The sequence below is a fragment of the Neofelis nebulosa genome, chromosome 1 (assembly GCF_028018385.1).
Source record: "Neofelis nebulosa isolate mNeoNeb1 chromosome 1, mNeoNeb1.pri, whole genome shotgun sequence".
Classification (NCBI taxonomy): Eukaryota; Metazoa; Chordata; class Mammalia; order Carnivora; family Felidae; genus Neofelis; species Neofelis nebulosa.
The window spans coordinates 237,186,948-237,199,411 of NC_080782.1; the positions used below are offsets into that span (position 1 = coordinate 237,186,948).

At 43.2% G+C, this 12,464-nt stretch overlaps 1 protein-coding gene across 4 annotated transcripts in view; it reads left to right on the forward strand.

Annotated features, from left to right (window-relative positions):
* The window catches only part of USP12 (ubiquitin specific peptidase 12), a 104,267-nt gene that overhangs the window by 52,840 nt on the left and 38,963 nt on the right, over positions 1-12,464 (forward strand). For 3 of the 4 annotated variants that reach the window (XM_058689175.1, XM_058689191.1, XM_058689201.1), the window contains one exon: positions 4,148-4,228. The exons of the other annotated variant lie outside the window; for it this stretch is intronic. In XM_058689175.1, the coding sequence (XP_058545158.1) occupies positions 4,148-4,228 (81 nt within the window). Of the gene's footprint in view, positions 1-4,147; positions 4,229-12,464 lie in introns of those variants that run through there. 4 annotated transcript variants of the gene reach the window in all.

Genomic DNA, 12,464 nt, shown 5'->3' on the forward strand with positions numbered 1-12,464 from the left:
GGTCTCTTGGAGTGTTATCTGTGGGAACTTTTTGTGGGGTGGATTGGCTTTATCTTCCAGGGTGAACTTGGTCGTTCTGCTGGTTGTAGGGTCAAGAGGGCACTGTCAACTCAGGGTCTCTCTGAATTACGTTTTCTGCTCAGGTGGTTTTGCTGTAAGATCATACAGCTGGCATGAATTTGGGTTACAATCTTTCATAAGTCAGCTTGGGGTTGTGAGTTTTCGGAAGATGCCCTCCACTCTCAGTGCCAAGGACATGCCGGGCGCATTTCCTTGCTGCCTCCTCCTGCGGTACAGGATTATTTCTTGCTCCCCTGACATGACGATCCGGCCCTTTTGGGATCTCAGTGCCCATGCTCAGGTCTTCTGTTGGCCTTTCTGTCTCCCAAAGTTTTCATTTTCCCTGCATTCCGTTTCATTCAGCTGTCAGAAGAGCGTGTAAAGGTCACTAGTGTTGACAGTTACCCTCAGCGTGAAATCTCTCTTTGGCATTGGCTTAGCCTCCAGGGTTCCCCCATCATTTTGTTTTTTGTTCTCTGCAGCTTCCTTCTTTTCTCACCAGCTCAGTAAATTCTTATTTTGTAATATTAAAATTCATCCACCTTTTGGTTGTTTTCATCAGAGAGTCACGGATATCTAATTCCATCCTTATGATGAATTTTGTACTAATAGGTACTGAGTCTAAAATAACCTTTTGTGTAAGTTACAAAAACGGAGCTAGAAACTCCGGAAAGAACGTCTTCTTCCTGTGTGTGTGTGTGTCATGTACTCCTACAAAACAGATGAATCCTGATACCTATACGTATGAAAGCGTTAGAGCAAAAATTCTTACCTGAGCATGCCACCATTTCTTTCTTTTGTCCTGGCAAAGCATCACTGATTTAGTAAACCACTGTCAATTGTAGTAGGATCATATTTCTCAAGCGTAGGGATAGAGAATTGTTCAGAGCCGTTGCTTTTGGATATTGACTTATTCTAGGTTCAGTTTAAACCTTGGGGTGCTTGTTGACCATTATTTGACACAAAAGGGTTTGCCAACTTCCAACAAAATCTTCAAGGGGTGACGACACAGAGAACTCTTCTAAAGATACTAAAAATTACGCAGCAAACTTTTGGCTTGGTGGCTGTTTTTCCCCAGCTGTGTCTAACTCTAGTGTTGAAAACCAGTCATCGGAAACTGAGTTGCTTCGTCTACTCTTTGCCTTTGTAGTTGGCATGGAGCTAGAGTAGAGTTGTACTCTGATTATTTCCGCAGAGAAAATCTTGAATTCATGCCATAAGAATATCTCCTGCACATTCACAGAATCTGCTATGCAGCGTCCTTTTCATGGTAAGGTGTATGTTACTAGGCTGTGCTTTAATTTAGAACTGTCATAAAGTAAATCCCGTTCTCTCTTTGTACTTTCCATTTGGATCCTCTACCCTGACTCCATCTGTCACTGTAATCTCTCCCTGTTGAATTGTGTTGCTTGGCATTTATTGGTTGGCTTGGGCTTCCTAGAGTTTTGTGTTGATCTAGTAAATGTCCTCAGGAGGGTTGATAAACGTGATCGGTAGTGTTAGAATGTTGAGTTAGAAGAGACTTTAGAAATTGCCTCGTCTTTTAATTTTCTAAACATGTTTAGCTGTGAAAACCTTGATTTGGGTAATGGATTACTTGGAAACGCAACAGATCAATGTAGAGGAGTTGGAGGTTTTGAAAATCAGTGAAGAGACCAACTCCTTTATCTTGCAAATGAAGCGTCTTAAACCCAGAAAGGTTAAATGACTATGGTTTATGGCTGTTTCCACCTTCCCACACTTAGCATCTTTCTCCCAGACCTCCGATTGGATTGTGGTTTTGCTTTGTTGTTAGACTTTTGGACAGTACAGTGACTATACCTCTGCGCTGCTTTGTGGGGTTGGCCAAAGTTGTTTTTTTAATAGCTATCTCATTTTTTCTTGTGCCTTTTGTTTCCTTCTCTTGTTATTTCTTAACTATTGCTTGGAGCAGATATTTGTGATCATTACTGGCTAATGAGAGTAGCTTTTCTTCCCCCCTTGAATTTGAAGGGAAGGGGGAGAAGGCAGCCATCATTTATGGGACACCTGCTTCTGTGCCCCGCACTGCGGATGCTTTCACCAAGGTTTCAATTCAGTTAATTTGTAGCCGCCCTATAGAGTAGTTGGTGACATTTTCCTTTTACAGTTAGGAAACTGAGGCACAGAGAAGCTAGTAAGTTGATCCGTAGCCAAACTACGTTGAGGATGCGGACGGGGAGAGGGATTTCTAAGCAGTGCATGCATGATACGTCACGGGTAGGGGGATGAATGGGTCATCTGGAGTGGTGAGAATACGTGCTCTGTGGCATGTGATTGCTATTACATTGGAGAGAGAATGTTCACGTGTTATCCTGTTCTTCCCACGGGCCAGAAACGCTTTCCGGAGTTAGGTGCACTGACATTTTACTGTCCACATAAATAGATGTGATGAGGTTGTACTTTGGATCATAGAGCCTTTCTTCTTCTTTTTTTTTTTTTTTTTTTTTTTTGTGGGGAAGGGGTTATACTTATTTAAACGAATATTGTTTTGAATTCGTATGGTAAGTGGTAAACATCCGGGTTACTGATAGTTTTCGACATACGTGAGGAAGCTTTGACGTGATGCTGGAGCTGGCAGCGGTGGAGGGTGGGGCTTGCAGCCTTGCCACCGAGACCGATTTGTTCAGTGGGTCTCGAAGTTGCTGTGATCATTGAATTTGATGTCAAAACACAGGGCATAGCCAAATTGGAAGTAAAGGGTGTTTGTAAACTAGCGATTCCGTCAAGGTTTTGTGTAAAGCCTAAAACGAGTTCCAAATTAAAAAAAAAAATAACGAAGGCAGCGTCATGTTTATGTACCAGCGCTGGATGGCTGGAGGACATTAGAGGAAATGTCTTGTTTTGGTAGAATCTGACCACCAATCCACCCAGTCCCTCTAATCAGTGCTGACAATCAGGAAGTTGAGGATGTGTTGTCTAACAAAGGTTGGCCTTCCCAAGTCCAGGGATGGAGCTCAGTCAGGAAACGGCAAGGTCTTCTGAGCACCGAGGTGATGTTAATTTCATGTCCGTGCCCCGGAGGAGGCAGTGTGTGCGTGTGGTTTTACTGCAGCTTTGCGGAGTGGCCTGCCGGCATTTTGTGAGTGATGTCGCATGGGTTTTGTCTGGTGGGATGTTTTCTTGGGAGTTTTCAAGTACACGTACCTAGAGGTATCATGCTTGCAGCGTTGCTGTCATTTTTCCCTCTCCGGCTACGTTGGGAGTCCATTTAGGGGCGTGTGCCAGTACACAGGGCCCTAGTGGCACCCCACCTCCCCTCTTTTTCAGGGACGGAGTTGAGTCGGTCGTATTCCTGAGACCACGACACGTGATTGTGGTCTGTGCCGGGCCCTTCTTCTGTTGGGTTTCGTTTTGGTTTTTCCCTTTTTTATCCTTCACCCCCAGTTGCAATGCCCCAGTGCTCTTCAGCACCCACTCAAGGACGTTTAACATCCATTCTTAAGCCCGCTGGCCGGGTGCTAGTCTTTATGTATGCGTTAAGCTCAGTTTCTCTTTTTTTCATATTTAACATTATGTTTTTGAGAACTAGGCGTGCTTTTGTATGTAAACCTAGCTCCGATCATTCCGACTCTGCTCCAGAGCGGGCTGTCACATTTCATAGACTGGCTGCTTGTTGGCTGTGCGGTCGTCCGTGCCGCCCCGCGCGGCGTTCTTGTCACTGTGGGTCCTGGGTGGGGATCCGTCAGGTCAAACTTGGAGGAACTGTTAGGTCACCTACTACATGCGTGTTTGGTTCGGCTCCCTGAGATGGCTGTCGAATTATACCCCGTTAGGGCACGGGTACAGCAGGGGCTTTAATCCGCTAGCTAGAAAAAAGTCACAAGTTGTAAGTACAGCTTCTTGATCCGCGCTTTGCTTTCCTGAGAAAGTTCTTGCAAACTAGTCTTACTATTAAAATCCTTCACTCTTCACTATCATCCTTTATTTTCTTTCAGTAATGTTACGTGGTGAAAGGGAACACAGTTTTTTAAGGGATGTCTCTGTGATGCACGTACAACCGAAACGTTATGAAAATACTACGAATACTAAGAGTGCTGTTTTGTTTGTTTTAATTTTTATTTTACAGGGCGCCAATGCCTCGGCATTAGAGAAAGAGATTGGCCCAGAACAGTTTCCAGTCAATGAGCACTATTTTGGATTAGTCAATGTAAGTATCCGTTGGTACTCCGCCTTCACAACTATGGTTGCAAATCGTTTTCAAAGTGTTGAATGTGTTTCATAATTTATTAAAGGAAAATTGTTCATTTGCATCAGTAGGCTTAAAGCCAAGAAACTTGATTTGGAATTTTAAAATGCTCTTTTTTTTTTTTTTTTAAACGTTTATTTATTTTTGAGAGAGCAAGCGAGTGAGCACGAGCAGGGGAGGGGCAGAGAGAGAGGGAGACACAGAATCAGAAGCCGGCTCCAGGCTCCGAGCTGTCAGCACAGAGCCCGACGCGGGGCTTCAACCCACGAACCGTGAGATCATGACCTGAGCTGAAGTCGGACGCTTAACCGACTGAGCCATCCAGGTGCCCCTAAAATACTCTTTTTAATGGAAGGGAAACAAGACTGCTCGAAGTCTTAAGGGTCTTAGATTGGAGTTAGCCAGATTTTTCGTATTTTGTATCAAATTTTTTCATAACCGAAATCTCATATGGCCTATGCTACATGATCTCTTGTTTCTTTGAGAATTATTTAAATGTCCAAATAGAAGTGGTCCAAATGTACAGGTGTAATAAAGTTTTGCAAGTGCCTCCATGTGTCTGTGGACTCTTTGTCAGCTGACTTCTGGCAGTGTTCCACTAGCATAATATAAAAATGCAAAATATAGGAGAAAGATACATCCCCAGTCCTTGTGAAGATAATTCTAGTTATTATACATCATTGAAATTTTGGGAGAACTTTCTTTGGAAGTTTTAACTCTTTTTCTGACTCATCAACAAATGCCACAAATCTGTGTTCTACAATTGTGGTAGTTTATGCTGTCCTGTTACGTAGATCCGTGGTGAATGTTTTAAACTCTATGTAAGAGATGATAATACAGGGGACAAAGTAAGCTCCATTGAACACACGTGTGTCACTCACTGAGTGCAATCTGTGACGTTCAAGGTAGATTTCTTGTGTAGGTAAAATGATGTGGGCATTTCCTCTCCTGCTGGGAGTCCCCTTGAGAGTGTAAAGCTTGTAACAAAAGGAGTCTCCACCCCACTGTGCCCACCTCCCCAGAGGAGCCTGCTCATTCATCTACTGGCTCTTTTTTCCGGAATCTACCCCCACATTCTAAATAAAGTGCCTGTATGCTGTTAAAAACAGTCTATCGACTTCTTTTCCCTCACCCTAGACATTCCTTCATGGCTCTCCTTTTCTAGAACTGGTCTTCTTCCTTGGATTTTTCCCTGCTTTGTGGAACATGTTCTATGGTAGCTTCTTTAGGGAGCGTGCATGGGAGGTGAACTTTGAGCTCTCGTGTATTTAAAAACGTTTTGGTTCTTGCTAAAGCTAGATACGCAGCCTTCCTTCAGAATTTGTAAGGGATTACTCTGTGGCTTTCTGGCGTCTGTTGATGTCAAGAGATTTCTTGACATTGACATTGACATTGACATTGACATTTCTTGAGATTTCTTGCTGTTCTGATTTTTCACCTCTTCTGAGTGTGGCCCCCTCCCCCCAACCCCCCAACAGTGTTTTAGGAGGCTTTCAGAATGTGGATGATTATCCATAATGTTCTGAAATTTCATGATGTGTCTTCGTGTTCCTCCCCCTCCCCCCCCCCTTTGTTGCATTGACTATGTACCAACTCATTCAGACATTTTTCGTTTTCCTCAAGTCTCGAACATTTCTAATACTAGCATTTGGATAATTTCCTTCCTATCAGTGTAATCTCTTTGTTCTGTGTTTTTTGATATACCCTTCGTTGCATATCAAAATGCAGACTGATTTCTCTGTTTTTTCTGCGTTTTCTCCCATTTTTGATCATCTGCTTTGTATTCTACATTTTGGATTATTACTCACCCTTTTTTATCTTGTTCATTGCACCTTTTATTTCTTAGAGTGTTACTTTTGTTCTTTGATTTTGTTTCTCTGTGGTTTTTCTCAGGATATTATTTATAGTTTTTATTGTTGAGGTTTTCTTATCCTTACTGGATTGTTTCTGAGACACCCCCTCCCCCCCCCACCCCCCACCCCCGCCGCCATTTTAAACTCTGTTTCCTAATGGAAGCTCTCCTTAAATTTCATTCCTGCATAAAGATGAAATTCTGAGAAGCTGATTGGGGCTCTGTGTATTAGGGTGGAGCTGGTCTACCAAGGGCTTCTCTCCGAGGTGACTGCCCCCCACTCCCATTTCAGTGGCTAGAGCCTTTTCTCTGGGGCTGTTTACCTGGTGCTGAGGGACTTCTTCAGTCTGTGTCTAGGGCTGGCTTCGTTCAGGGTCTTATTGAATCCTGTCCTCTGTTTGGTGCCTCATTCGGTCCTCTGCTGTCCTTAAGGGCTCTTGAACCAGACTCTCCTGTTCAGCTTCTGTGGGGACTAAAACCTACAATTGAAAGAAAGGCGAAGTGCCTAGGGGTCTGAACGGTCCTTTTAAAAGACTTACAACCAGGGGTGCCGGGGTGGATAAGCATCTGACTCTTGGTTTTAGCTCAGGCCATGATCTCAGTTTGTGGGATCGAGCCCCCATGTCAGGCTCTGAGCAGGGAGCTGCTCCGGATTCTCTGTCTCCCTCTCCCTGCCCCTCCCCTGATCGCTTGTGCACGCTCGCTCGCTGTCTCCCAAAGCAAACAAGAAATAAGCATTAAAATAATAATAATAATAATAATAATAATAATAATAAAAGGCTTATAACCGGACCTGTGTTTTCCCACCCTCACCCTCCTTTTATTTTCCCCCCTTTATTTTTTCCTAATTTATTCTTTTACTGTCATTTCATTGGAGTTTTGTCAGGGGTGGGGGAAGTTAATTGAATATATTTGAATGTATGTAATTTCCCTTGTTTAACAAGAAAGTCTGGCCTTTACTTCCGATATCTAAGGTGTTTGTGCTTGCATACAGAGTTGTCTAGTGATCAAAAACCTCATTTAACTTCTGGGAATGGGCAAACCCCAGTTTCTTCTCTCTCATTATTACTTCCCTGTGGCTACCCACCTTTATTTGGTTCACACTCAAGCTAATATGTGTCTCGAATTGTAGTAAAGGTGTGTTCATCGATAGTGTCTCAGAAGAACCCATTTTCTTTAGCACAGGAGTATTTTATATATTGAAGGCTGCCCCTCCGTGGTTCATTTTAATAGCTTTGAAGGAAAAGCTTACACTGAGAAGAGTTCCTGTTAGACTTACCTGATTGGATCCTTTTTGTGATTGGCAAGCGGCATACTTACTAGCACTTGCCTTTGGGAAACAGTACGTGTATTTGGACAGGTAGAAAATCAAGCTTTTTTCGGAAACGTAGTCCCCAGGCCCAATGTGGAAGCCCAGCACGGGACCTGAGCTCTCAGATGGTCAAAACCTGGGCCGAGATCCAAAGTCAGACGCTTAAGCAACAAAGCCACCCAGGCTCCCCCAGACTTTTTTTTTTTTTTTTTTTTTTAATGGAGAAGAAAAATAACCACAGTTGGATTAACAGAAAATTCAGCGTGGTGGTTGATCCCAACGTTGTTAATGACAACGTATTTTCCGTTATTTGCGGTTGCAGATCTTTTTGTCTTGGAAGACTGTTTTCACAAATGATGACTTTGATGGCAGTTTACTCTTCATAATTCTGATGTCTGCCACTATAATTTGCATACTACATAGCGTGGGGATTTCCTGTTGGTTTAACTCTTGTGAATGCGTTCGTATTTCTGATGTTATTGGAAGTCTGAGAGGAGAAATACTAGTGTGGTGTGAGGGCTGAGAGATGGTCTTATGTAGACAAGGGAGCCTTTTGGAAGCTTTCTCTTGTTGTAAAATATCCTGCTTAAATGTCAGCTGTTCATAGGGCCAGCTAAATTCTCTGAAAACAAATTGTTTTAATCTCATGAACCGGATTGCCTTTTTCCCTTGTATCTTGTCGCTGATGAGTACTTATTTTAGTAAATGGAGTGATTTCAGTTAATATCTCTTTCCTACTTGTGCAGCCTACATTTTTAAGAGTCTTTTTTCATTATTTTATTATATGGTTCTATATTAATTTCTAATAACTGCCAAGAGACAGGTGGCCTCATTAAATCGATTTGTGAGGCTGCAGTGGGATGTGCTTTTCCCCAAAATCTTTGTTATAAAATAACAACTGTGTTCCTAGACCATCTTACAAGAGGCTTTTAAGCGTGAATTGCCAGTAGCCATTGGCCGGAATTCTGGATTCGGGGGCCGTTGTGAAGGACGCAAATAAAAATGAAACTTTCTTTCCATTTGTAAGTCATAAAATTGATTAGGCAAATGTCTCTTGGTTCTATTTGCTTTTGCATTGATTTATTCTCCTTTAGTTTCTCTCCACCTGCTGGCCATAGGCTGCTTGAGGGTTGCATTATCAGAGATCCCAGAGAATGTTCATATTAGACCTGACAAAAGAACTCTGGCCCAAGTATTCTGCTGAGATTGGGTCAAGTGGACGGCCCTGTTGGCAGGGTCTATAAAAAGGTTTGTGGTTGACGGCATTTATGTAGAGACGTCAGTTCCTATAAGGAAGGGTGGGACAGTAGAGTGAGGTAGTGTAGGGCAAGGAATGGATGTCCACTAGCATATGGAAGGACATTTTTAGATTAGGTTTACTTGACTGTAGTGAGAGTGGTGGAGAGGGAAATGTGGGGTATAGTGTTAAAAAACAGGGGCCACCTAGGGCACCTGGCTCCGTTGGTTAAGCGTCCAACTCTTGGTTTCAGCTCAGGTCGTGATCTCGCTGTCGGTGGGTTTCAGCCCCCCGTCAGGCTCCGTGCTAACAGTGCGGAGCCTGCTTGGGATTCTCTCTCTCTCTGCCCCTCCCCGCTCACGCTGTCTCAAATAAGTAAATAAATTAAAGCCAACAAATGAACAGAACAGGGCCACCTAAACTGTGCTGGGGAAGAGGACCTTCCTTTAGAAGGGGACGTGCACAGGATAGGCATCATCATCACCAGCCTCCAGCATGGGACAATGGAGCATTTAATAAACATCTTGAAACGTTAAAAAAAAATTTTTTTTTTAACGTTTATTCTTTTTTGAGAGGCAGAGACAGAATGTGAGCAGGAGAGGGGCAGAGAGAGAGTGAGAGAGAGGGAGACACAGGATCTGAAGCAGGCTCCAGGCTCTATCCGTGTGTGCAGTGGTCCTGTGACACTCAAGTTCGACACCAGCGAGTCGATGGTATCATTGTCTCTTATTCGTTTGTGCGGTTGCAATCTATTATAATTTGAACAGAGATTAAGAGATTACATGATTTCATTTCATTCGGTTAACCTAGGTTTTCAAAATGGCCACATGACTTAAAAAGATTGTTTCAGAAATAACAGTGTGGTGACGGAGTGCTGGGGAAGTGCTCCATGCAAGTTGCTAATTTACTTCTTTACAAGGTTTTACGAGGTGTGGGCTGTATTGTAAACCACACTCACAGATGAGGAAACGGATGAACGGCGTGGCTCAGTGATTTCCCTCTGTCAGGTAGCGGAACCCAGCTTGAGCCCAAGGCAGTTCAGTTTCAGGGCTTGTGACTTCCTCACCATGCCATGCTGCTGGCAAGGCAGTTGATCGCTCAGGTGAGTTCCAACAGACGTGGTAGGATTGAAAAGTTAATATCAGGGGTGCCTGGGTGGCTCAGTCGGTTAGGCGGCTGACTTCGGCTCAGGTCCGGATCTCGCGGTCCGTGAGTTCAAGCCCTGCGTCGGGCTCTGTGCTGACAGCTTACAGCCTGGAGCCTGTTTCCTATTCTGTATCTCCTCCTCTCTTACCCTCCCCCGTTCATGCTCTGTCTCTCTCTGTCTCAAAAATAAATAAACGTTAAAAAAAAAAAAAAAAGTTAATATCCTATTTTAGAAAGTAAAGTAAGGCCATAAAAGAACTTCCCATTTGCACCTCTTTTTGTGCGTCTGAGTCTTTGATAGCTCATAGGATATACTGAGCATAAACCCAGTCTGTCAATCACTGTGTAAGCCACAGCTTACCAGAAGGCGTACTCAATTTTATTGCTCTCACTGAAGCATTGATAATCTTTAGTGAAAACAAAATTAATGTAAGTCAGACAAAAATTTAAAATATCTACTTGGCCTTAGTCACATTTGTTATACAGTCGACCTTTGAACAACATGGGTTTGAGCTGCCCCGGTCCCTCTATACGTGGATTTTTTTTTTTTTTTAAACACAGTACTGTAAATGTCTCTTCTCTACCTTATGATCTTAATAACATTTTTTTTCCTCTAGCTTTGTTGTAAAAGAATACAGTACATAGTACATATGACATATAAAATATGTGTCAATTGATTGTTACTGGTAAGGCTTCCAGTCAACAGTAGTCTAAGTTTTTGCAGAGTCAAAAGTTGCCCTCAGATATTTTTGTAAAAAAAATTTTTTTAATGTTTATTTTTGAGAGAGGGAGTATGCGTGGGGGAGGAGCAGAGAGAGAGGGAGACACAGAATCCGAAGCAGGCTCCAGGCTCTGAGCCGTCAGCACAGAGCCCGATGTGGGGCTTGAACTCACGAACCGCGAGATCATGACCTGAGCCAAGGTCGGACACTTAGCTGACTGAGCCACCCAGGTGCCCTGTAAATTTTTAATGTGTTTTTTTTTGTTTTGTTTTGTTTTTTGTTTTTTTTTTTTGAGAGAGAGCACGAGCAGGGGAGGAGCAGAGAGAAGGAGACACAGAATCTGAAGCAGACTCCAGGCTCCGAGCTGTCAGCACAGAGCCTGATGCGGGGCTCAAACCACGAACCATGAGATCATGACCTGAGCTGAAGTTGGACACTTAACCCACTGAGCCACCCAGGCACACCAACTCAGATTTTTTTTTAATGTTTATTTTTTTATTTTGAGAGTGCATATAAGCAGGGGAGGGGCAGAGAGAAAGGGGGGGGGCAGGGAGAGAGAGAGAGAGAGAGAGAGAGAGAGAGAGAATATGAATGAATGAATGAATGAATTCCAAGCAGGTCCTGTGCTGTCAGTGCAGAGCTCGACGCGGGGCTTGATCTCATGAACTGTGAGATTATGACCTGAGCTGAAGTCAAGAGTCAGACACTTAACCTACTGAGCCACCCAGGTGCCCCTACACACAGATTTTGACCATGTGAGGGATCAGTGCCCCTAACTTCCTCATTGTTCAGGGGCCAACTGTATATAATGTATGTTTTTATGTATATAAATTTTATATTTTATAAAAGTAATTTTAATGTGTAGAATGTAACACATATATAATTTTTATTTGTGTTTATTAGGGATGTGTGCTCAAAATGATCTTAATGATGGAGATATGATAAATATTTGTGGAGGGGGCATTGATTTTAAAACTAGGAGAAAAAGGCATTAGGGAAAGCAAGCATAGGTCATTGTGTTCAATGAGCAATTGAAAAATCAGTGATCAGACCTGAGGAGGTGGCAGCTTTTAAAATTTGTTTCCCTGATTTTAAGCCGGATTATACCTTTGATCTTCAAAATAAGCTGAGAAGATAGGGTAGGTGTCAACCCTATAGCAATATCTTATTTAGAAATTGAGCATTCGGGGGCGCCTGGGTGGCGCAGTCGGTTAAGCGTCCGACTTCAGCCAGGTCACGATCTCACGGTCCGTGAGTTCGAGCCCCGCGTCAGGCTCTGGGCTGATGGCTCGGAGCCTGGAGCCTGTTTCCGATTCTGTGTCTCCCTCTCTCTCTGCCCCTCCCCCGTTCATGCTCTGTCTCTCTCTGTCCCAAAAATAAATAAAAAAACGTTGGAAAAAAAAATTAAAAAAAAAAAAAAAAAAGAAATTGAGCATTCGGGGGCACCTGGGTGGCTCAGTTGGTTGAGCGTCCAACTTTGGCTCAGCTCATGATCTCACGGTTCATGGTTCGAGCCCCGCGTCAGGCTCTGTGCTGACAGCTCGGAGTCTGGAGCCTGCTTCGGATTGCGTGTTTCCTTCTCTCTCTTCTCTCTCTCTCTCTCTCTCTCTCTCTCTCTCTCTCTCTCTCTCTCTCTCTCTCTGCCCTTCCCCCGCTCATGCTCTGTCTCTTTCTCTCTGTCAAAAATAAATAAACTTAAAAAAATGTTTTTTAAAATTTTTAAAAAGAAATTGAACATTCAGAAACAGGAGTGTGGAGGAAATCATCCCAGACCATCTTTTGCATGAAAGCTATGCACTTGAAAGGTACATTTTTAGGTCTTAGGAACTTGAATGAAAGCTGCTATCAAGGAAATTGAAAGAAAAGTTTCCGAGTTATGAATAAGATTGAAAGTGATTGTTTATTCTAGAGAAACAGTAGTAGTTTCA